Source organism: Anser cygnoides, chromosome 3 (genome assembly GCF_040182565.1).
Source record: "Anser cygnoides isolate HZ-2024a breed goose chromosome 3, Taihu_goose_T2T_genome, whole genome shotgun sequence".
Taxonomy (NCBI): domain Eukaryota; kingdom Metazoa; phylum Chordata; class Aves; order Anseriformes; family Anatidae; genus Anser; species Anser cygnoides.
Genome location: NC_089875.1, coordinates 39,253,601 through 39,278,405, shown reverse-complemented (window position 1 = coordinate 39,278,405; position 24,805 = coordinate 39,253,601). Strand labels below are relative to the sequence as shown.

General features: G+C 37.5%; 1 protein-coding gene across 22 annotated transcripts in view; it reads right to left on the bottom strand.

The window, feature by feature from the left end:
• Positions 1–24,539, bottom strand: part of PLD5 (phospholipase D family member 5) — a 317,558-nt gene extending 293,019 nt beyond the window's left edge. For 7 of the 22 annotated variants that reach the window (XM_066993935.1, XM_066993939.1, XM_066993944.1 and 4 more), the window contains exons 1-2: positions 23,054–24,537; positions 22,427–22,525 (exon numbers count right to left, since the gene is read on the bottom strand). Coding sequence is in view for 1 of the 22 variants with exons in the window: in XM_066993948.1 (XP_066850049.1) it covers positions 22,427–22,460 (34 nt within the window). In the remaining 21 variants the exon portion in view is untranslated. Of the gene's footprint in view, positions 1–22,426; positions 22,526–23,053 lie in introns of those variants that run through there. The other 15 variants (XM_066993946.1, XM_066993949.1, XM_066993948.1 and 12 more) reach the window with 8 other exon arrangements.
• Between the last annotated feature and the right edge of the window lie 266 nt (positions 24,540–24,805).

Genomic DNA, 24,805 nt, shown 5'->3' with positions numbered 1-24,805 from the left:
GCAGAGGTTTCCTACTCTATTTAAGGTAAGAATTCTTGTACTTCTGGATTTCTTTTCTACAGTCCTATAGGCTAACCCACATCAAGTGGAAGCAAGTGAGGAGGGAAATCACCAAAAATGAGCCATCTAGTTAAAGGCTCTTGTCCTGAATCACCGCTAAATACTACAGAACAGTGTCTGGAGATAGTAATCTCTCATTTCCCACTGAAATTATAATTAATTTTTTATTAAAAAAAAAAAAAAAGCTGAAAAAAAACACTCTTCTGAGAAGAAGCTGCCTTTTGTCATTTTCTGAACATCAGCTGAAGCCGAGCTCACCCTAACAGTTCTGAAAAACAGAAAAGAGGAACACTCCATTCATGACTTGCAACCAGATGGGTAAAAAGAATGGCGAAGCATGGCTGGTCTGTATGACTGCACAGGATGCTAGCTGCAGTGTCTCATACCTCTTCCCAAACTGACTAAATAATTTGCATGCAATCCTTTAAAGTATATCTGTCAGGTGCTACAATTTTTGGTTGAAGGCAGTAACCAGTTAGAGAAGCAGGGAGCACCACTTTTACTCTTCAAGTGAAAGGTTAGGGAGGAAAGGGAACCAGGGAGTCACTGGACCTGTTAAAAGATAAAGGAGAGGCACCGAAGTGTTAAATTGCTGCTCGCCAAGCTGATGACCAGGTCATGGATGCCTGATGTTGTTTGCAGTTTTACTGCTGTTGTTAAATCTACTAGTTACATTTTGGGGGGTGGTTTTTCTTTTGTTCAATTGTTTGTTCATATTGGACACGTTCTGTGGTGACTGTCCTTCACTTGCATCACTTAGCAACATCTTAAACTTCTCACAGATTTCTCAAATTCTTTCCAAGCCACATAGTAGGAATCAAACCACACGCCACATCACAGGGCAAGACAGCAGGATTCTTGCCTCTCTCTCAAAAATTCTCTGACTGTATACTGCTGCAGTGCTCCTTAGTAAGTGCATTTGCTATTCCTTAATGAGAGCATTCTTTCTACTCCAAGTGATGTATTAATACACAAATGATTTCACATTTTGATTATTCTACCCTCCCCATTTCTTTTCAGTACAGCATTTTATACTATCTTAACTATACTTATTTTTCAGCCGCTCAAACAAGTGCCAAACTCTTGAATATCTTCTGCAAGGACCCTCTTAACAGGCTTTCCACATAGAAATCTGCTGTTGAAAAACAGACATTTCACAAGGACTGAGAGAAGGGCAGCACTGAAAGAGGACTGAATATAAGTTTTTCTGAAAACTAAATCAGGGTATTAAGACATGCAAAGAATACTCAGTGCAGAACTAGTCTTCTTCCCCTCTGTGTCTCAAAAAATAGCAGACAAATCTATGCCTTCAAGCCACTACTGAACAAGTGCTCTGGAATTGTTTTGGATATGAAAACCCAGGAGAAGGCTGTGGTTCCTGTTCAGTGACTGGAGGCATCATGCTGGAAGCAAACAAATAGCCTGCAATTCACAGCCAGAAAACAAACAAACAAACGAACAAAAAACAAAAACAAAAAAAAAACAGCTGGTAAAATTCCACATAACAGAGTCTTCATTTCCAGAAGAATGTGGTTGTTTCGGACTTTTGTTTTGTTTTGTTTTGTTTTTTGTCTGTTTTGCATTCTGTACCCTCTCATTGCAAAGGAAAAATGGTGATTTCTGAGAAAAATGAACAACATTATCAGCATTTATTAGCAACTGTAACTATCTATTCAACACTGAAAAATTAAATTATGGGAAAACTGAAAGAGGCAGAGGTAGCTGTAGATTCCTTACAACTTTCTAACTATTCTGTATGCTGTTCTGTCAGAATTCTCAAATACCAACACACTTCAAACTGAGTGCTGACATGGTCTCTAAATCTCGTGAAGTGTGCAGGGACTCTGTGCAATGGAAACTGGCAGTAAGAACACAGTCCTGGCAAGGTCGTGAGCAGAGAGCCTCCTAAGCAATAGGAAGCAAAGAGGTACTTACTGCAAGGTCCTTAAGGGTAGCTGTGAGCATCAACAACAACCTACAGGGCTCTCTCATGACCAGAGCCAAATATGCAGTGCAAACTGCCAGGATCCACCTGATATTTCTGCATACGAAATCTGCAGTGTTATTGATCCTTGCTCTGAAGCTAGAAGGGTACATGTTTAAACATGGTAACACATGGATTCCTGGCTGCAAAAGCGATAACGTATTGATCAAATGTGCATACAACATTTCCACTTAAATATATTATTAAATCATAACTAATAGGAGAAACAGTGGATGTGTCTATCACCAGAAGGATGAGAACATTTACGATTACTGAAATTTTGAAAGGTGGTAAGTTTTCCACAGAATGAGTTCTGTTCACAGAACAAGGGACTTAAAGAGGCTGATATTCATCAGAAAACTGTGTTCAACCACTAAAAACAGCAACTGTAGTTTCTAAAACTTTATCTGAATATATGCTCCAGGGTAGGTAACAACATCAAAACATGCAGATAAAGAAGTCACGGTCTTATCAACATGATGAAGCCAAATGTTCAGTGTTCTCTACTTTTTGTGAGGATACAGCACATTAACTGAAAAGCATTTTCATTATTTCAAGTGAAAAGCAGGAAGATTTTAATGTCTTGTTTTGAAACCAACTGTGTATTCAACATATTTGCCATATCTTGCAAGGATAAAAAAATCCACAACAGTTTTCAGCTGTTCAAAACTCTTTGGCAGAGATAGAGATAGCCACAACTCTATCATCAGCTTTGAATGGTATAAAATTCTTAGGCTTAAATAACTGTGTACAGAGACTTGTCCCTGAAAAACTAAATAAGCCGAAAAAACATTTTAGGAAATAAAAGAAACTATGTTAGGTGAGAAACAGGTATTGGAGGGATTTGAGTGGAGCAGGTAGGAGTCTTAAAGTGGTTTCGATTTCATTTCTTAAAGGCAGATGTGAGTATTCCTGCCTCACCTGCTGGCCACATAGCTGCTGCACTTCTTCCATTTATATTAGGACTGGATCTCCATTGAATGGCTGACACCAGTCAGCCACTCTCCTGATTGACCCTTAAGAAGTACAGTAAAAAGCAGAGTAGTAAATATGATTCTGTATAAAATGGAACTTGACATTGTAAAATTACAGTGCAAGTGAAAGGAAAGAAAATTACAGAAGTACGTCTAGAAAACGCTTCTTCCCCTACTGATGGATTTCCTTGGACTGACATAAATACTGAGTTGACCACAGTTCATCTAAAGTGTTGATTTTTTAAAAACTGAAGTGGAGGAGCATAATAATAAATAAATAACACATTATTACAGAACATAATTATAATAAAATAATTGACAATGGCATGTGCTTTCAATCAGAGATCCCAGAATGCTCAGCACTTGCACGAAATAGGCCATGATAATAAAATATCCTTGTAAAGGACCAAATAGCGGAAACCATCCAAAAGTTTATCAGAACAAGACTGTTCCTTTGATAATGTCTCGTGGAAGACGACTTCCTTACTGTGTGGTGCCCTGTGGCTCATAATTCCCAGCAAAGTCTCACAGAACTTCAGCCAGCTAGTAGCATTGGAAGCAATTCTGCCCACAACAGCTTTCATGACTTCTGACCTCTTCCTCCATATAGCTTTCCTTTCCCTGCCAACCATAGGAGAGGGCAAGGCCTCTCCGATTACATCAGTCTGTTTCTGGCAGCAAGTTCCCCTCTACCTCTTCCAAGTACATTTCATTCACAAGTTTTTTGCGTACTGTAATGGTCCCTTACAGATACTACCCAAGGAATCCTTCCAGACTAGATAAATAGCACTACCAACTCAGCTAATATTTAGAAAAAAATCTTTGACAGAGCTTCTGTGTTCACAGCAGTTCAGGCCTACCCTCTTAATCAGTGTTCTCCTTCCTCCAGATTACATTAACTAGAAACAATGGCAAAGGAGGTTGAAAAACCACCTTATGCTTACGAATATGAAATAAACTTTTACCACAGCTCAGACAAATTATGACATTCAGAATTTGGCTGTATTCTGCATATCTCTAGACTCCAATCACAGAATGGCCAAGGTTGGAAGGGACCTCTGAAGATAATTCTCTTAAATGAAAATATTTACGTTATTTTCCAAGCATTTTAAACAAAATATTTTGACACTATTTAGTATCTTTACTTCTAATTTAAAAATAAAAGTTGACAATGAGCTAAGCCTTTTTTGTTATTATTTTCATTTTTAGCATTTTGACAGTATCTGCCAGCATAGTAGTAATCCTTTCAGGCTATTTTGCCAATGTCTTGAATTTCTTCACCTTCTAGAAGATGTTACGGTACTTAAAACTCAATACTATGATATGCAACAACCACTAGGAGAAAAACAAGACTAGGATGGAGTAGAATGGCAGAACGGGATATTCTGGTCCCAAAGGCAAGCTCCAGAATACAGCAGCATCTGTCTGTTGACTCAAATAATGCAGCTGCTTCTTCTGTGTCTATTCCTTAGTTATATTCCTCCAAAGACCCATCATGTAAGTAACAGTGAGAGTTGATTATATAGCTTTGTAAGAATAAAAATCACTGTGTGGCAGGCTGGAATAAGAAGCTAGACCAGATCTCAAGCTTTTTACAGCATGATGATAAACTTTTGTCCAGAACCAGGCCTTGTCTGGACACCAGGATCTAGCACTTTTTGTAAGGAATCTAATCAGTATGTCAACAGACAGAATCTGTTCTTCCATGTCCCACAGAACTGAATCACAGGCACTAGAGTTCTCTGGATTTAGAAGGTATAAAATGGTAAATCCTTTAGAACAAGAATGGTAAAAAGAGATCTAAAAGAGAAAATAAGCTGTTTCACTTCCAGCTAGGCAACATGACACACTGACTTGAGAGATATGCATTCCCAGCAAGTAGATCCTATTAACTGGAAGAATGCCAGGAAAGAATCCTGGAACTTAATTCTAAAACTAGAAGAAATGGGAGAGAAAGAATCACAGATTTATCCCCATGTCTCGCTGCTGTTTTATCACTGAAGTAAAAGATTTTTGAGTAAAATGTTATGTACTTAAGACCACATAAAATTCTGGAGGTTTCCTAATTTTAAAAGGAATACATGAGGTGAAATTTTGTTTTAGCATTTAGGCAAAAATTTGAGGGCTGATCTGAGATCTTGTTATATCTTACAATACACATCTTTTTTCCCCAATGTCTTTCCCAAGGATCTGAATGGCTGCTGACTGCTACCACTTAATATCCGTTCATCCCTTTTAAAACCATTCATAATCCCTCAGGTAACTCAGTGTCTGAGGGTGATTGATTTGTCATAGCAAGGAGTAAAGAACTGAATTCCTGCAGTCAACTCTAAGTCAGAGTCCACTCCACGGAAAAATGTGGCAACCTTCCAAAGTCAAGCTTCCTAGTAGTATTATTTGATACCATTTATTGCAAAAATCTTATGGTGGCCCTAATTACAATGTGACTCCTGATGCATTTAATTCTTCTGAGATAACAACATTATTGTGCTGACAGAAAATTTCTCTAGGGCTTTCTGATGCTGCAGGAAACTGCTTTATAAAAGAAGCACATATTTCTTAAACCCCGTAATGATCTAAAAAGTCAAATTAAATATTAGCTTGTAAAGGCAGCAAAGGAAAAAAATATTTAAATGCAAGACACACAGATGGCCTTGACGCTGCAATCAGGCGAAACATAAAATCACCGAGGAAATGTGGAGGTAGGTGTCACATTTACATCCATTTACTGGGGATTCTTGTTACTGTAACTTTTTAATAACTAAAATTATACTTTTGGTTAGAGGAGGAATACGACCGTCTTCCATTGCACAATATACTATTTGTAATAACAAAAACTGAAAATTCCCTAATAATCCACTTACTTTCCGCTGACCAAATATAGGCACTCTATCTGCCATAAAGGATTCTTAGTAAATCACCTTTGCAGATTTTCTTTCTAATATGCAGTTAATATTGAAAACAATTTAATAATTCCTTCCTAGGAGCTAGAAAAAGGCACTATATTTTAAGCATATGATAGTATTATAAATTACAATGTTATTCCGAAAGCCAGCAAACAGAAAGAATTCTTCAAATTTAGCCTTTAAAAGCTGTTTCAACAGGGTTCATTTTAGTACTCACAGGCTGAAAAACAAATTCTTCCTAGAGAAATATAAGAATTCTCTGGCTTGGACTTACACATTCAAAGTATAACTGCAACTCTCTCTTTACCTGCACATCCTCACAGGTGCTGTCCTGCTAACTGTCACACTGTAAACAATCCCTGAAGATCAAAATAGCCTATTTTTTATTTAAATTCAGTGATTAGGTCAATTAGAGACTAAAAACATCAACAGAGACATCAACAGAGTCAACATCAGACTGCAAAGCTAAGAGTATACTGTATCACATTAGAGAAAATTACACAGAGAAGTGAAAAGGCATAAAATAATTCAGATGCATGCTGCTGCTAAAAACAAACAAACAAACAAACAAAAAAAAACCAGACATGACAGGTCTTTCCTTGTAATTTCATAATTTCACCTGGTTTTAGCAGGTAACAACCTTAGAGATAATATATAGTAAAAATTAATCTTTCTACAGAAAGCTCATAAGGGTCTATGAGAACTGAGCCTCAAAGGCAATACTCCATCAAGATTAATTCATCTCTTAGGAATAAATTGAAATAAGATCCTGTTAAAAATACGACATTTAGTCAGAAGCAACACCAACAAAATTCCAAGAAACAGGTCAAGTATGGGATCAAAGTTTGAAGGTGACATCCTCAAACACAGGTGGTTTCAAATCATATCTCAGTGTTCATCCACAGATCATGGAAATGATGTAGCTGAATAGATTTTAGAACTCACCTGAACAAGCTGAAAACTGCCACAAATCCCCGGAGGTTTAAAGCAAGATAAAAGAAGCACAGTGATGAAAACAGAGTATACACATTTAAATGTGCTTGCTTTGTCTTCTACTAGACAACACTGAACAATGTTGGAAATACCACTAACACAGATGGTTTTGATCAACAGAGAGTGACTGCTGGCTTGCAGCTGCTTTGGTCAGGTGATTTTGTTTTTGCTCATTCAAGTTTTATTTGTTACACATAGTAGAAGTTGTGTGTAGTTCTGCCAACCTATTCTTACACGGAAGATACAGCTAGCATAGTTGTGTGAAAACATTTTGAAATTAAGAGCAGATTTTTAAAATTGTTTGAAGCTTGACCTTTTTTGCTATAATTTAATGCGGTTTGAATATGCTTAACTCGTTTCAATCTGGACTGGCATTAACTGGGCTCTATATAGCAAAGAGGAGTATTTCCACTCTTCTGTCTCTTCATGGTTACTACCTCTGTTTTATGTCTTCATAACTTAACATATTGGACTTTATGAAATTCAGCTGCATCCCATAATTAAATAATTTCCTTATAGTTTTGCCTTCTGAATCAACTGGGCTCCTGCATCAAGGAAGACATGAATTTAGCAGGAACTTACTTAGGCAAGGCTTTCTTGCCCATGAAATGGTTTTGACTTTGCCTCAAAAATTATTTTGTTTTGTGATATTTAGCACTCAGATATATTCAGATTATTCACAGAAATAGTAATAAAATGCTTAATAAAGAGCCATCTGAAGTTTTGATTAAGATGAGTCACAACATGTGAATTTAATCTCATAAAAGGAATTTAACTGCAAAGCTTCCTATTATTTCTGAGGTCTTCTGTGTTCGACTCCTTTATTATAGGAGTTTCCTCTTTTTATTTTCAATGCTATTTAATAGGTGCTATCACTCCATGATGTAGGAAACAATGAAGTGCAGCTGCAGACTCAAAGCCAGCACGAGCAGGAGGGGGTGTAAAATGTTTTCAGAAACACCTGGACTCACTGCACGGAAGTCTGTTTCAAGGACATGTAGAAACAATGCTAGAAAATTAAGCTACTCCTAATATTTACCAGGAAAATAATGCACCCAAAGACTCTCAACAAATGAATATTTAAGCATCAGTCTCCTGATATAAGTTAAGAAAGCTGTGATATTAACTCCCTGTAGAGAAATAGTCAGAAGTAGGGGAATATATTTTGACACCTAGAGGTGAAAATATACAAACTGTACCAAAAGCTTTCAAATACCACAGACTAGGTCAGCAGAGGTGGGCAAAAGAATGAGGCACAAGAGGTGATTCACATTTCTACTTTTGTCTTCTTAAAGCACGTACCTGAGCTATATTGAAGAGAACTGAACTGCGGGAGCTCAAATTTTCAGTAGAATACTGAAAGAGTTAGTTACCTTGAAAGAGTGATTTGGTTACTAAATTGGAACCTTAGAGACAGAGTGTAAATATCTCCCTCACATAGCAATAAAACTGGTGAGAAAAGAGTCTCCTTATACAGGGAGGCTGTATGGGGAAAGCAGGTCAGTCACTTGACAGTGTTGCCTTTTTTTGTTCTCCTTGCCTTTAAGCAGAACTCCCATCCGACGTTGAGAAGGTCTGTCTGCAGAAACGCCCCAGACAACACAGCTCGGAGAAAGGCAGCAAGGTGAGCAGTAAAACCAGAGATTTCATCTGGACTACAGCTGCCTGCATCAGAATTCAGTTCAATCAGAGATGCAAAGGATCTTTCAGGTGGAAATGAAAGTAAATCCACAAGGAAAAATGTCAGATACACTCAGATTTTGAATAAAATCTCTTCATGATAAAGCAAAACCAGAGGTTCTGAGCAGATTATAGAATCATAGAATATCCCGAGTTGGAAGGGACCCATAAGGATCATCAAGTCCAACTCCTGGCACCACACAGGTCTGCCCAAAAGTTTAGACCATGTGACTAAGTGCACAGTCCAATCTCTTCTTAAATTCAGACAGGCTTGGTGCAGTGACTACTTCCCTGGGGAGCCTGTTCCAGTGTGCAACCACCCTCTTGGTGAAGAACCTCTTCCTGATGTCCAGCCTAAACTTCCCCTGCCTCAGCTTAACATCGTTCCCAAGGGTCCTATCACTGGTGATTACGGAGAATAGGTCACCTGCCTCTCCACTCCCCCTCGCGAGGAAGTTGTAGACTGCGATGAGGTCTCCCCTCAGCCTCCTCTTCTCCAGGCTGAATAGGCCCAGTGACCTCAGCTGCTCCTCATATGTCTTCCCCTCTAGGCCCTTCATCATCTTTGTCACCCTCCTCTGGACACTCTCCAACAGTTTTACATCCTTTTTGTACTGTGGTGCCCAGAACTGCACACAGTACTCGAGGTGAGGCCGCACCAGCGCAGAGTAGAACAGGACAATCACTTCCCTCGACCGACTAGCAATGCTGTGCTTGATGCATCCCAGGATACGGTTGGCCCTCCTGGCCGCCAGGGCACACTGCTGGCTCATATTCAACTTGCTGTCAATCACAACCCCCAGATCCCTCTCTGCGGGGCTGCTCTCCAGCATCTCGTCGCCCAGTCTGTACGTATAGCCAGGGTTGCCCCATCCCAGCTGCAGGACCTGACACATTACTGAAACTGAATCTCCCTGGCAAAGTAATCAAAAGAGTAGGTTCAAACCTAAACTGAATTTCCTAGCTCAGTCTTGCTTTTGTTCTTTTTTTCACATTCTTTTCATATATTCTATACAACATGCATACAAATATGCAATATATACTGCATTGTCATTGTTAAAATAATTTTAGTTAAAATTCAGGAAACAAATTCAGTACACTGTTATCCTAGACCACAGAATTTAATCTTTTACCTAATACAGCTCAGCTAGTTAAGAAAGGACATAGAAATTTTTCCTTTCTGCAAATATATTTGGAAATGTAAAAGAATAAACTCAGAGAACATCCACTATCCATGTAATTGCAATTAAAAAGCTGCACTATCAATTCAACAAATTTGTATGAATACAGATCACCCACTCTTTGTCTTCAGTAAAGATTACAAATCCCAGAGTTCACTATCACCTACAGAAAAATATGTTTGGAATACAATCCTCCTTTTGATCTTAAATCCCTGTACATTGTATGCTGTGTTCTCCAATCTGTAATGTTACTCCTCTACTGTACATAAAGGTGGCTACAGACCATGCTGCAAAGCTCAATTTCCATCTGGCTTTGAGGATTGACATTGGTTGGTGTCACTGAGCTGTACTCTAGATTTAACACTCAAGGAGTGTATCTAATATGCAAAATTTTGAAAAATAGTATGTAGAACACTGCATTGGGAACACTTATTTTCATTCAACAACACTAATCCAAATCAGTGCTTGACAACCAAACTAGAGGTAGTTCTGTATTCACAGCGTTTAATTTTTTTCTCCCTCCTCCCTCTAACTTCAAAGTTATTTAGCCTGCATCATATTCAGTGTTTAAACTTTCCTATGAACAATTAATTATTGTACGATCAAACAGTCTGAATTTAAGGCACAAAAGAGCTGATTTCTTGCTGACTTAGCCTGGACGATCTTTAGAAATGTCCATAATGTCATCCTGATTTACAGCAGCCAGCAATGCTATTTATTAAATCCAGTATTAGTTATGAGATCTGACGTTATATAACCTGACCAGAAAGATCTATTAAGATCATCAAAAATGTTTTTTAAGGTAGTAATGAAACATTTCATAGATTTAGGGTAAAAAAAAAAAAAAGGGGGAAAAAAAAAAGGCTCTTAAATTACCTGGAAAGGTACACTGAAGAGAAAAACATGCACAGAAGGCATGGTAGTTTTTATGCAAAGCAACTGTCAATATAAAGTTTTTTCAAGATGAATATTTTAAAGGCTCAGTATAAAGTAGTAAATGAAGTAAAATCTATAAGCAATTACAAATGAATACAGCAATAAAAGTTATGAATTAAGAAAAGAGATTTCTGATATTTGGGTATGAAATTATGGACTTTCATTTTTCTTTCAGTAAATAGCTAGTTGTTTTTTTGTTTGTTTTTGTTTTTTTAACATCTTACCTTTGGTATCTTACAGAAGACTTCTGTTACAACGGCTAAGTGACATGTGAAAACTGCATTAAGCTTTACAATTGTTACAATGAAGGTATTAAACAGAAATTCAAGATTTAAAGATGAAGAAAAAGAAAAGTGAGAAGAACATTAAGACCTTAATGGGCAAATAATATAGTGATGAATTGGCTCATGAAGCAAGCACTATTTCGGGATGCTTAAAATCTGTCATAAAACTAAGTGTGGGAATTATAAAACTAACACAATCAAAGTGTTTCAGATTGTATGAATCTGGAAGCAAGTTTGGAGAGTTAAGTTTAGTTTAAAAAACAAAGACTGCAAAGTCAGCAAGGACTGACTTTGTCAAGATATTAAGCAATTCTCTTAGGGCACCAATGGATACTGACATAGACAAACATCGTAAAAGTCCAATTTATCACAATTGCAAGTTTTCTCTTTCTTTCTCTCTCTCCACCGCATGCAAAAAGAAAAATGAGCTTATGTCATAAATTTGTCCTAAATGACAGCAACTTGAAAGTATCTCCCTGAAGTATTTTATCATTACCAATGAGAAACAGTTCACCTTTCATATAGTCATGAGCTTCTCTAATGGTTGGTGAAACACTGGAACTGTGAGAGCCAGCAGTAAATGAACTTAGACCTTTCCCAGCGTGAAATAAGCAAATTATTACAAAAAGTCAACAACGGACATTTCCTACTTTAGCCTGGCATTACCTGCACTATCTTTAGCCTTCTCAAAATTGAGTGTTCAATTCAGATTACTGGGAAGTTCAGTATAAGAGAGAAATTCAGCTTTTTTGCAAGCATCTTGGATAGTTGTATAGGCATCAACAAACATGTTACAGGCAACCTGAAAAAATCACATTTTGAGGTTTACAAAGACGGGGTCATATCTGATTATTCTGACTTTAATAGATCAAGTTACTGTGTTAATTTTCTTGAAAACACTTGGGTATCTCACTCTTTTATTTTGAAGTTTAATCAAAGCATGCATTAAGATATTGTGATTTTCCTACATTAGTTTTTTGGAAGATAAGAAAGTAGAACTGATAACAGAAAACTTCTAAATGTGAGGGTACAAAACTATTATAAATACCCAGTTACATGTTTAAAAATAATATGTATGAATTTCATTTTATTATACAAATTACAGAATGTGCAATTTATCAAATTAAACACAGACCTTCCCTGACGCTACTTCTGATACCACTGAGACTAGGATTTCTCAGTATAACTCTAAAATGGAAGATACTCCATTGGGCACTCATTTCACAAGACCAGAGCAAAACATCAACTATTTCTCTCTACAGATCTACTCCTACTTCACAACAGCACTTGCTCATGAAAACATAGCTGGAAACTCAAATTATGTCTTGGACACATGTGTGTCCCCTATAAGGGAAAAGATTTAAAAAAAAAACATTCCAAGTTGCCCAACTATCTAACTGGTTCTGGAAGATAAAAAACAAGAGTTCTGATAGAAAATAGCATGAAACACCCTCAGTTCAGCAGCATATAAATGTACTATCCTTTTCTATTGACATTAAGATAAACATCTTCCACAGTAACAATCATCTCTATACTAAGGCCAGAACTTTGGTTAGGGGAGATACTGAATTCTTGCAGGTAAAAAGATTTTTTTTCTCATTTTTCAGTTAATTTGCTTTAAAAAGGACAATCGGTTACTAGAAATCATATGCAACAGTTGTTTCTTTTAATATTGCTAAAAATGTTAAAATAGAGTAAACACTCATTCTCCCTTGGAGAAAGCCTTCAGTGAAAACATTCAGTATGAAAACAGTAATGTGTATTCACATAGCATGGGGGTAGGTCCAGCAGGAGCAGTTTCAACCTGAATGGAGAAGCTGTGTGGCTGCCCCTTTCCCACGCCTCCAGGCACCATTCTGGGCTGCTACTGAGAGAGGGAAAAGCAGATTTCAGCTCTTTTAGCCCTCTTCTGTCCTACTAGTAATTAATGCGTCCCTGGAGGAGATTCCTGAGGATCAGAAATGTATCGTGGTATAATTTTAGGAAAATGCTCATGGTATCATTTTAGGAAAACATGAATTATATCTGCTGTGTTGGAAAGCATCAAAAATGCTTATTGCATAGCATCTAAAATCGTTATTGACTGTTATTTGCTATTTTAGAAGTATTGTCATTTCTGTTTCCTACGCACTATTTAAAAACCTATAGATTATAACTTCAGCAGTTTTATAATAGTTAAGTGAAAATGCAGGTGAGTAGTGATCTGCACTGAGGAGATGAAAAATCTATCTTAGTACATGCACCTTTCTTTGGCGTTTAGAATAGCTTTCATCCGTGACTGTGAATTCACTTGGATTCTTAAGCAGCTGACCTTTCTTTCTTCTGCAGTCTCACTGAATTGATTTTACATATACTACTGCTTAAAGTGAGGTAGCCAAGCATTTTGCTCAAACCAGTGAAGCTCTAGCTATCGTGTCAATTCTTCTCCGCTAGAGTCCTTTTGAAAATAAAATAGAATCAAAGAGAAGACAATATGTTTCGTATCACATCTTTCCATTTCCAGATATCCCAGAGGCAATGAGAAAATACTTACAATGCATAAGTCAGTATGTAACTATGGCAATCATTATACACCTTGCAATAGTTCACACAAATTTGGATAAAACATTACAATATATGTTAGAAGGAAATAAGGTTAGTTTAAGATACAGGCTCTTAAGCAATTATTTTGATTCTGACTGCTGATCCTGAGTACCCTTTTTGCTTGTAGAATAAATGAAGTATTCAGATACCCCAAGCATGACTGTAATGCTGTTGCTACATGGATAGAAACACTTTGAAAGAAGAAAAAAGGAAAGGAAAGGGAAAGGGAAAGGGAAAGGGAAAGGGAAAGGGAAAGGGAAAGGGAAAGGGAAAGGGAAAGGGAAAGGGAAAGGGAAAGGGAAAGGGAAAGGGAAAGGGAAAGGGAAAGGGAAAGGGAAAGGGAAAGGGAAAGGGAAAGGGAAAGGGAAAGGGAAAGGGAAAGGGAAAGGGAAAGGGAAAGGGAAAGGGAAAGGGAAAGGGAAAGGAAAGAAACGGAACTAAATTTTCAGAATGAAAAACAGTTTCCAAAACCATCTTCCTTTCATTACGTAGTCTGAAAGAAAAATCAAGGAAATTTCTCTTTCTTTTATAAAAGGCTGTGAATAGTTCAAATTTTCCCTTGTCAAGCTACAGCTTCTGTAACAATACACTCAGGCCTTCTGTTTAGAGGATGACAGATCTAAACCTGCCGCACCTGCCTGGTAGTACACCAACACAGCAGCAAGGAAGAGGACTAATGTGTGACTTCTGAGTCTCAAAACATTCTGTTCAGCTCCCTGGGTGTGATTTACATGCGGCCAGAATAGTCATGGAGGGGAATGTTAATAAGGCCAAATCGTAACTTGCACACTTGTATAGTTAGTAAGCACTACTTTAAGTATCCTTTAAAGCAGAAGGAATAAATGAGGGCAGAGAAAGAGAAGCAGAGGGCACCTACATACCTTTGAATCATTACAGTTAAGAAGCTCTATCATAGCTCTGCAGAGTTTTGGGTATTGTGTCTGCACCAGCTCAGGCATAAACAGCTGCAGCTGACAATAGCGGAATACTAATCTCTCAGCAGTCATTATAGAAGGAGATAGCTCCCTTAAGAAAAATCTTGTTACCTTGAAAACATGTCCAATGACCCCCAGATAGGCACAGCCATACTTCCACAGGGTACCATATGTCTACCAGAGTAACCTGCAGCATTTGGTTTCTTTAAAAATTCCACCTATTAAGCTGCATTGCTCTTGTACAGCTGTTTGGCTGCTGTCTCATGCTGAGAAATGTTCTCCAGACGTGCCAGTGCTGCATTGGCACATTACACAAATCAGGCTCCTCCTATCTATAAATACAACAGAGCTGTGCCTTGCTTATTTCACATAAATTACACCATTTGCAATCTTACAATCTCTATTCTATTTTGCATTGAATATAGAATGAGCATGAATTTATTAGCAGGTGCTTGTTTCACTCTCATGAGCCCTTCCCAATAAAGCATGTGCTCCTGTATTATGAGACCTGTTTCAATGCTACAGCTGCACAATACCTCTTCTTTTCCTTCTTTTCTTCCCTAGATTATGGCTGAAACACACGTTTAGTCATATGTTTTATGCTTCAGACAGACTGTGGCTCAGCTGCTTAAATATAAAATAAACACTAATATACCCTTCAGGTTCATGGTAGCTGCAATACATCTCACATTCACTTTAACTTAACATGTTCCATATATGCATTAAATAGCTTCTGTAGCACCACTCCCAAATAACAGGCTGAGTGACTCAGAAAGCATTCTGCTCAGAGCTGGTATTTTCAGGTATCCTGCTCTCTCTTGTTGTTTTCAATGTAATCTACTACCCGATTTTCTATGCAATTTCAAATAGATGGTTGTGCTGAAAAGTTTATCTCTTTTCTTCAGTTTTGGGAAATAAAATTGACAACATAGTGTGCACCAGCAGATAGCAGTAAAAGGTGATTTTATTTTTTTTTTGATGTGAAAAAAAACCAAACCAGAATTATAACTTTTTCTAATACCATAAAACTGAAAAATGCTAATATATCTGCATGCAGAGACAGAGGTCCTGAAGAGAAAACACCATGTGTATACATGCTTATGGTTTTCTTTTGCTGTGCATTACAAACAGCAATAACAACTAAAAAGTGCTGTTTGTGGAATAAGTTGGTCTTCTACTTATGATCATTAAATCAGGGGTAAACACTAAACTCCACGTCGATTAAGAGAAAAAGTAAGCTTATTAATTTTTTTGCATGTTAGATGGTTAGATATGCTGATACCAAAGACAGGTAAGTATTGACATTAATTATTACTTACTGGAGTCATAAATATTTCTCTGGTCACTTTCACGATCTCTCCTCATTCCATATGTACAAAAATATTAGTGTGTGATTGGTCTAATTAAATGCACAGACAGATACATTTAAGTGCCTTTCTTCTAAGAAAGAAGCTTGCAGAACTGAAAATGCATTTGTTCAAGAGAGAAATAATCTCTTTTCAGTCTGGCTTGTCTGTGATTTGTGCAAAATTAGGCAAAGAATGTTCCTGCTTTTCCAGCAAAAATATTTGTTGTCATATCATAGAATCACAGAATGGTTTGGGTTGGAAGGGACCTTAATGATCATCCAGTTCCAACCCCCTGCCATGGGCAGGGACACCTCCCACCAGACCAGGTTGCCTAAAGCCCCATCCAGCCTGGCCTTGAATACTTCCAGGAATGGGTCATCCACAGCTTCTTTGGGCATACTGTAATAAGTATGCCACTATCCATTACAATTATAACTACTTACTCAATATGTAGGTTTGACAGGGATAAATTCTTTAGACCTTGCATACCACGGACATTTTAATACATTTGAGAGCTGTATTTTACTAATATAGAGAGAGGAATTCATTTCTTGTTTAAAAAATATACAGGTGAACTTCAATAAAGCATTCCATCTTATACTATAGAACTAAAATAACTTCATGAAGTACCACAGGGAACACTTCAGCTCATTTCAGAAATAATGCACTCCAATAAGATTTGTAGTATTTTTTTAAAGCCACCCACTTTAACGTTTTTCTGTAAAAGTTAGGAAAATGCTGTCCTCACTGGCCATGGAGAATTTTGCTTCCTCATCAATTGTGCCACTATCTTTTTACAATAAAAAAGCTGAAAAAGGGATGACAAAAGAGTGGCCCACTCAATTAAGGACAAGATTAAAAAATAAAATAGTTCTAATAATGATATATGGGTGAAGAACTTCATAAAGCCAGGTCTGTGCATTTTGGTATAAATTTTATTATTTCTGTAGTTATGCTTTTTAATAGATACACAGAATCACAGACTGTAGCATGTACATAGGTCTCCCAGGAGAAGAAGCTTACACCAGTGTGGATCAATCATTTTGTAAAAGGGAAAGAAATACTACCAGTATAAGCCTTCCTCTAAGCCAACAATGAGACCACAGCAGGGAAGAGCACATAGGGGAAGGAAATGAATTTTCTTGTGTTGCATTAAGCAAGCCATTTCAATTTAAATGGGAGAACTTATGTCTGAAAGCAAAGCCTTACATTCCTTGTGAATGTAAGGTCAATCTTTCCTCTTCCAATTTAACCATCGAGTCTCTCCCTCCCGCGTTTTATGTTGTTGATTCAGGATTTATGTTCAGCATTCAGAAACTTAAGAATAGAAGATGCAGAATAACTGAAGGATATTCTTCAAGTAAACTATTTCAGTATGCCTATTTTTTTTTTCATTTATTCTCTGTGATTAGAATACTTTTATTACATATCAAACACAAATTACCAAGGCTTGTGATAGCTCGTAAGGGTACCTTTAATTCAACACTTTTGTGTCAAGACTGTACTCACTGCAGAACTAAAATTATCATAGGTGACAGAGGCAGAACTCAGAAATCATCATCTCAAGCTTCCTGTGTCAAACAGTCAGCCACTATACTAAATACATGTTTGCATCAGGAAATAAATATTTCGGCTACAGATGGACAAAGTACTGAAACACATACTTGAGGCACATCTCAATACCACGAACTTACAAACCTAAAAACAAAAATTTGTTACAGCACATTGAAGAGTTTTGCCTACAGAGGTCCTCTACAGGAAAAAAAAAAAAAAGAAGAAAAAAAAAATCCATCACTCACTGAGCCAGGGAAGGAGGGCCCAAACTAGGCTAAAAAACTGCACGCTCTTGAGAAACAAGTGGAATCAAATGATTCTTTAAATGATGATCTAATTCAATATTCCTCCTTTCCAGAGTTTTTTAATGGTGAAAAAATCAATGTCCCGATTGATTTTCCTATCATCTTTCATTTTTATCTGTAGGCAAATGGCACTGATGTTGAACTACTCTGTAGAAATACTTTGATCTATTAGTGTGCTACATTGTTGTCCAATTAGAAGCTTCTTCCCTCTCCCTGTAATTTCATAACCTATTATACTCTGGGCAGATGAAAATGTGTAGTTTTCCAGATACACAATTAACTGTTTCCTTTAAATGAGTATCATGCACATTTCACGCTTGTGTCATACTCATCAACTGATTTTTATTTTTTTTATGTTGTTGTCCAATTATATTTAAGATGACAGAGCAAGTTCAGAGAAAAGTCTAAGGAAACAAGATCAGTAACAACGACCTCTTTTTATGACCTCTATTTTTTTCCTGTATAGTTCCTGGACTAAACGACGCTTACATATAACAAATAACAACACAGGAATAAAATAGGATTGTATCTAGATGCAGTTGACAGACATAGTGTTTTTCTTTCACCCTATGAGTACTAGACACAAGTAAAGGTACAGCAAAATGGAAATATCCATAACTACTCTCTGACTCCCAAGTAGGTCTGTGCTGCTTTTGTTCCCAGCATAATTTAAGTAATCTCACAGTAGTCTAAAAATTATGCTCTATGGTGTCCTGAAAGCTGTCTCAGCAGTGAGATACCTTTTTTTACGGTGCCATAAAAGCAGGGTGGAGAGAAATAGGAAGTTCAAAAGCATTAAGTATCCTGGGGATTCTCTACCCTGAAGAGATGCCTTACTTACTGAAAATCTATTTTTAAATATTCCACCTATTAGAAAAAAAAAAAAAAAAAAGGCACAAATTTGGAGGCTTAATGACTCACTTAAAACTAGTTTTTGATGATCAATTCGCCTATCTCTTAGCTCTCTGAGCAGTACACTATAGTTCTTACAGGGTACTCTTCAAATGACACTTTATTAGCACTTTATTAAACTATTCAAAATTATGTAAGAAAATATAGCTGGTTTTTTTTTTCATTCTTGTAAAGTATACTTGTGGGACTTGAGGCAAAGAGAAAAGCAAAGTAGCACAAACACTAGCTCAGCCTTATGTCAAGCATCTTATATCAAGCAATATACATCAGAGCAACTCTTTAAACAAGATTGGTTATGTGATTGATTTCTCTAAATACTGTGAGGCAGAAGATGTGCAGACAATTGATACTGTCCCCAAATTAATATGATGTGGCATTACTTTTGTGGAGCTTGTCCTTTTCAAGTAAGACATAGAAGTATCCCAACGTAATGAAAACATTAATACACATATCAATACTGTATATTACCTCAATAAAAAAAAGAAATAAAATGCATTTTAAAAGAATTAATGAAAGATCAGAATAAATAAGAGGACAGCCCTACCACGTTTTGCACTGAATTCATCCATCAATTGATTTTTTCTTCAGTTATATTTACATAGATTCTTCTGAAACAAGCTATCACCACAAAATTAAACCTTTGACAATACACATATATTACATTTTTAAACCTTACTATTAGTATACAACAAAAAAAAAGAAAGGTGTATAAGTAAATTAACTCAAATTTCCTGAGTCTTAGCAGCAGAAAATAGCCTCACTCTGCACCATTTAATATCCCTTCTTTACAAATATTCTTACAAATAAAGGGCTCTTAGGAATCAGAGGTGCTTCAAATGTTTTATTTTTGATGGATCTTTATGTACCCATGGGTATTATAAAACACCGCTTCAACTAAAAACTAATTTATTGATGTCGGTTATTTGAGAATAATTCTTTTTTGAAATATGGACCTGAATCTATCTTTAGTCTACTGCTTAAAGATGTGAGATTTATAGAACACGTTGTTTTTCCCCTCCAAGGTAAATTTTACACCCATGAGCTAATTTCAATATTTTCATGAGAAGGGTGAGGTCTTCAGAATGAAACTTCTTACAAATTACAGAAAAATTGGTTAATTGAGTGAAGACAAATTAACTGATTAGAAAGCAAATTTCTCAGTGAAAAATGGGAGTCAATTTGCTTTTTTCAACTCCTTGGCAGCAGAAAGCTGCCCTTTCAGTGCCAGTATGATAGCTGACTTAGGAACGTACCAAATTCTGAGTCACTGTACCTGCTGTCTTTTTGCCTTGTGAATAGATAGACACACAAAAGAAGACAGAAGTACTGATACAACATGGCATTACTCCAGATGGTACGGAGAGGAGGTTATAGAGGATACGAATGAGACAGAAATCATTATTTGTCACTTACAGATCTACTTACTACAAGTCTAAGAGAAGTTGATTTACTCTTGTCCAAAGAATGTTATTAGTGCTCAGTTCATTAGAATACCTATGTCCACGTGGTTTGATTGGAAGCAATGCTACAAAACAAATCTTAGTTTAAATCTGTGACTTCATTTTTTAATGGACCTGTTAGAGCATGGATTAAGTCAGAGAAAAATTAAATGGATGGCCATTCATTCATATTCAACACCAGCATCGACTTGTACTGCTTCTGTCAATTTCAAAACAGTGATTCTAGTATTTTCAAATGACTAGTGGTTTCTGCTGTGTTACATTTCTGGCCACCCAAATTCGAACATCTCAAAGGAATTAGACGTTAAGGGACCACTGACCTTCTAGCTGTCTGAACATCAAATTTATTTGCAGAGGATCAGGTTAGGCACGTAAATGCTGAACATCTAAAACAGCAGGGAAAATTTTTCTCTCTCTCATTTTCTCACTAGGCACAAGATCTTATCAATCATTTCACAATTAATCTTGTCTGCTGTCCTCTCCCCTTCAGTTTGCTACTTTTGTATTTTTCACCCATTCTTATCTCTGTGTTACTCTTTAGGCACCTGTCAAGAGTTGGAGTGACCTCCCAGGAAACACATTCTACCTTCAATGTTTCTTAACATAGCACCTATATTTCAAAGTATGCCGGTTCTAAAGTCCCCACATAATACAGAAGGTTTCACTTTTCTTGCAGATATATGTAGTTCTCATATCAGAAGGGACTGAACTAATTATGAACACTTCTTGGGAACAAGGGAAGAAAGTTGAGTTTAAGACATTACAAGGGGAGCTGTTCTTCCAGTATGCTGTTAATGTCAGGTGCTCTAGATGAAACATGAGCAATATTCCACCTAAAAATAGGGAAAAGTGTGAATGCTGGACAGAAGTCATTCCCATTCCTGACATGCTGAGCACAAAGTGATGTGAGACATCAGGCCTACAGAGAAAAAGAAGACAGAAAGTAGAAGGCAGAAATAGGTGAAATAGCAAAAGGAAAATGAGAAACAGAATAGAAAAGCAGATAAAAGCAGTGAGATTATTTTACCCATCGAACTAATGGATCATGACAGGTGTATATATTTGCATTTTGTGGAGTATGTGTTCTTCAAGTATTTGATACTCAGCTAGTATCCTTCTAATAATCTGGCATTGTGGCCCACCTGCAGAACAAGAGCACCTCACAACCCAAGTCTAATGAAAGCCCTTAAAAACAATGCTGTACATAAGCATAAAAGCACAGTAGAGATAATGAGAAAGAAAGCTCCTCTATGCTGTTCATCCCTTCATATGTGCTTCAGTTTTTGATGGTGACAAGCATGAAGTGTCAATAAGTAAATAAAAACCTCTTCCCACTCAGTTCTTGACTTGGCTCTCCCAAAAGCCAATATGTTATTTTTAGCTGACCAAGGAGAAAAAGTACTTAAGAGAACACTAGGATAAAAACAGTTCCACATAAATCATCAATTATTAACATTAAAAAAAAATGTTGGGAAATAATTACTGTAATGTTTTCTACGTACAATTCCTCTTTCTCTAACGAACGTGATCATGCACTTATATGAGAAAGTAACCTCTGACTGGTAAATCAAAAACAAGTCCTCTTCAAATTTTAGTCAGTTTAAGTTACCAATATATCTTAAAACATCATGCAGGACAACAGTTACTTGTAATGCCTACCTTCATCTCTCTTTGCACACATTTTTTACCCATTTTTCTTTTCTATTTTTAGGTAAATGAAGTGGCACTTCCATGGATGTTTCTCTAGTTTTTAGGTCAGTAGTGATTGTATACACATACATTGTGTATGTATGTATGTATGTATGTATGTATATGCTGTATGTATACACATACAGCAGCAAAAATAATGTATGCTTTTTTTTAAAAAAATGGCTTTTGTACACGCAGTGATCCATAACTATATTCTGTAATTTGTGCCTAGTAGAAACACACATTTTAATTTTCCCACCCAGCCAAGCACAAATGTTTAAAACAATCAGTTCAAAGTCTGCATTTTCCGATCAGTAATGTCTAAACCAACCAAACATTTTGCTTCTAAACTCTCATTTAGTTGTTTGATCTTGTACTTTGTGCACAATCTGGATACATAGACAAAAATATTCTAATACACGAAAATACATACTTAGACATTTTATGCTCTCTTCCAAGTCCTGGGGGCACTCTACGTTTGCAGCCTTTGATGTATGAGATAATAATTCTGTTTAAATCAGCTCTAGGTTTGCTTTTGCTTTTTAAGAAATATTCTTGTGACAAAAATGTAATTGGCAGGCATAGCCATTTACATTTCAGCATAAAATAATAGGTGAAGTCTTACATCACGATCTACTTACATAGTCCAACACTCCTGACGGTTTTTCTAGTCATCCAAAGGCTGTAGACTGGCTTTGCAGTTACTGTTGGATCTCATGATGTACTAAGAAGATTGTTCTCTATTTTAGAGAAAGATTTAAAAAGTTTGTCAGTGATTTATGTAAAATATATTGACATTCTACTTTCCCAAGCATTTTGTGTCACATTTTAGTATTTCATATTTTTCAATAAGATTTGACAATATTTCTGATGTGTAATTTCCCTTTCCTACATTGTTCACTGGAAGATGAAATTAAATTGAACTAAGTCTTCTTCCATTTTAGGATCTCTTGTGTATCCAGTCACAGAACTTCCCCTCTAGACTAGGCTGACAGGAACACACCATCTAAAGCTATGCCTTACCACATACCACACTTCTAACAGGACAGAAGTTTAATGGAAATTGCAAAGGCAACTGCCGCCTCTACAGAACACAGCCGACTTTGCACAGTCTCTGTATCAGCGCAGTATCAGCAGATATCACAAAGCCATGCAGCCCTCCTTTCTGCTGCTCCATCACATCTGCATCTAGCCCTACTCCTTGCAATGACTCCCATGTGTGTTAACAGTAAAAGAAGGCTAAACCCCTCCTCAGGCAGCCTATTTACCTCACGCCCCGTCCCGTGCTAGAGCAAACACTTCCGTGGACTCATTCGTCTCCCTAGCCCTCACGTCGGCCCTGCTTTAACCCCAAACGAGTGACGGGCACGCGTGAGGCAGTGACTAGAAAGTAAGGGACGAACACAAAAGAGAAAACAAGGCGGCGGCAGCCTCAGATCCCCTCAAGGCTGCATGAGCGCATCGGGGCGCGACGCCAGAGCCCTGCGCTCCTGCGGCCGTTAGGCGGCGACCGTTAGGCGGCGACCGTTAGGCGGCGACCGTTAGGCGGCGACCGTTAGGCGGCGACCGTTAGGCGGCGACCGTTAGGCGGCGACCGTTAGGCGGCGACCGTTAGGCGGCGGACGCGAGGGACGGGGTGAGGCAGCGGTCCCCTCGCGTTGGGGCCGTGGCTGCGTCAGCCTCCACACCCTTCCTCTGAGGGACAGGGGGGCGCCGGGCCCCGGCCCTGTCAAACCCCTCTGGGTTTGGACTATAGTGTTGCGTTTGCACACCTTGAAGATAGACGTCTGCCGTTCTAGGCTCTCTTATGTACTATGTATACCTGTAATCTTCTCAGGTTAATTCCAGGTGTGTGTAAGGGGATTTTAAAATGATCAGTTTCCTGTGGTAAAGAGCCCAAAGAGAAAGACTGAATAAAAGTTAGTAACAGGGCAGCGCCAAAAAACATAAATTAATATATATATATATATCACTGTGCCCTCCTGCCTTGAAACTTTTTTTTACTTTCTAGTCTGTAAGTTAAACGAGTTCATACGTCTAAATGAGAAGTATCTGAACTGTCCAGTACAGATCACCTCAAAATTGGGATTTTTTTTTCTTTTTTTGTGGGCTCAGGTTTATGCAGCTAAAGGAAGCCAACCTCACCTGCGAGGTCCACAAAAAAAGCATTATGATTTACAGCCTTTCCTCACTGAATGTGGAAGTGAATCAATACTTGCAGTTGTGATCTTAGGCCTATACCTGGAGGTGATGCAGAGTAAAGCCATACCTCAGGGATCTGCAGATATCCCACGATAGTTCTCACTTGGCACAGAAGGTTGCTGACGGGTTATGTTCATTAATTTTGTATGAGTCACACTGTTGCTAAATTGCTGGAACTACAGAAGAGCCTACCAGTGAACAAAAATAAATAAGAACATTTCTTCTCCCTAACTTACCATCTGCCACAACCTTATGATACCTTTAAATTAGTTCAGGTATTTAAGGCATATTTCTACATTTTAGCCTCAGTTTCCATGAATTTTCCTCAGGAAGAGCAAGCAATTAACTTTCCCCTTCAATATGAGTACTGCTAGTAGATATTTTCTGAGTTAATACATAGGGTGAATAGCATAACTACGCAAAGTCGAACCAAACCCAGCACAAACTCTACCAGATGCCAAGAGCTGGTGTCTGAGGAGCAGAAGAAGAACAAGACAAGACACTGCTGCTCAACAGTGCTTTTCCACCTTCCAGGCACTTTCAGCTCAGGGACTACATTTATGTTTGTAGTATCCACTGACAGATTTCTCATCTGTGAAGTTGACCAATCTCCATATAAAACCACAGATTTCTAGCACCAAAATAATCACTAATATGGGCTCCACAGCTCAAAAACCCACCACACAAAAAGTCAGCTTCTTTAGTGTTAGAAAACTGATTCCTGTAAGTTTCTTTTTATGTCCTTAGTTTTTGCACACATCATTAATACTTATATAACATTTCCACACTGCTTGTGATTTTAGTTGCATTGTTTAGTC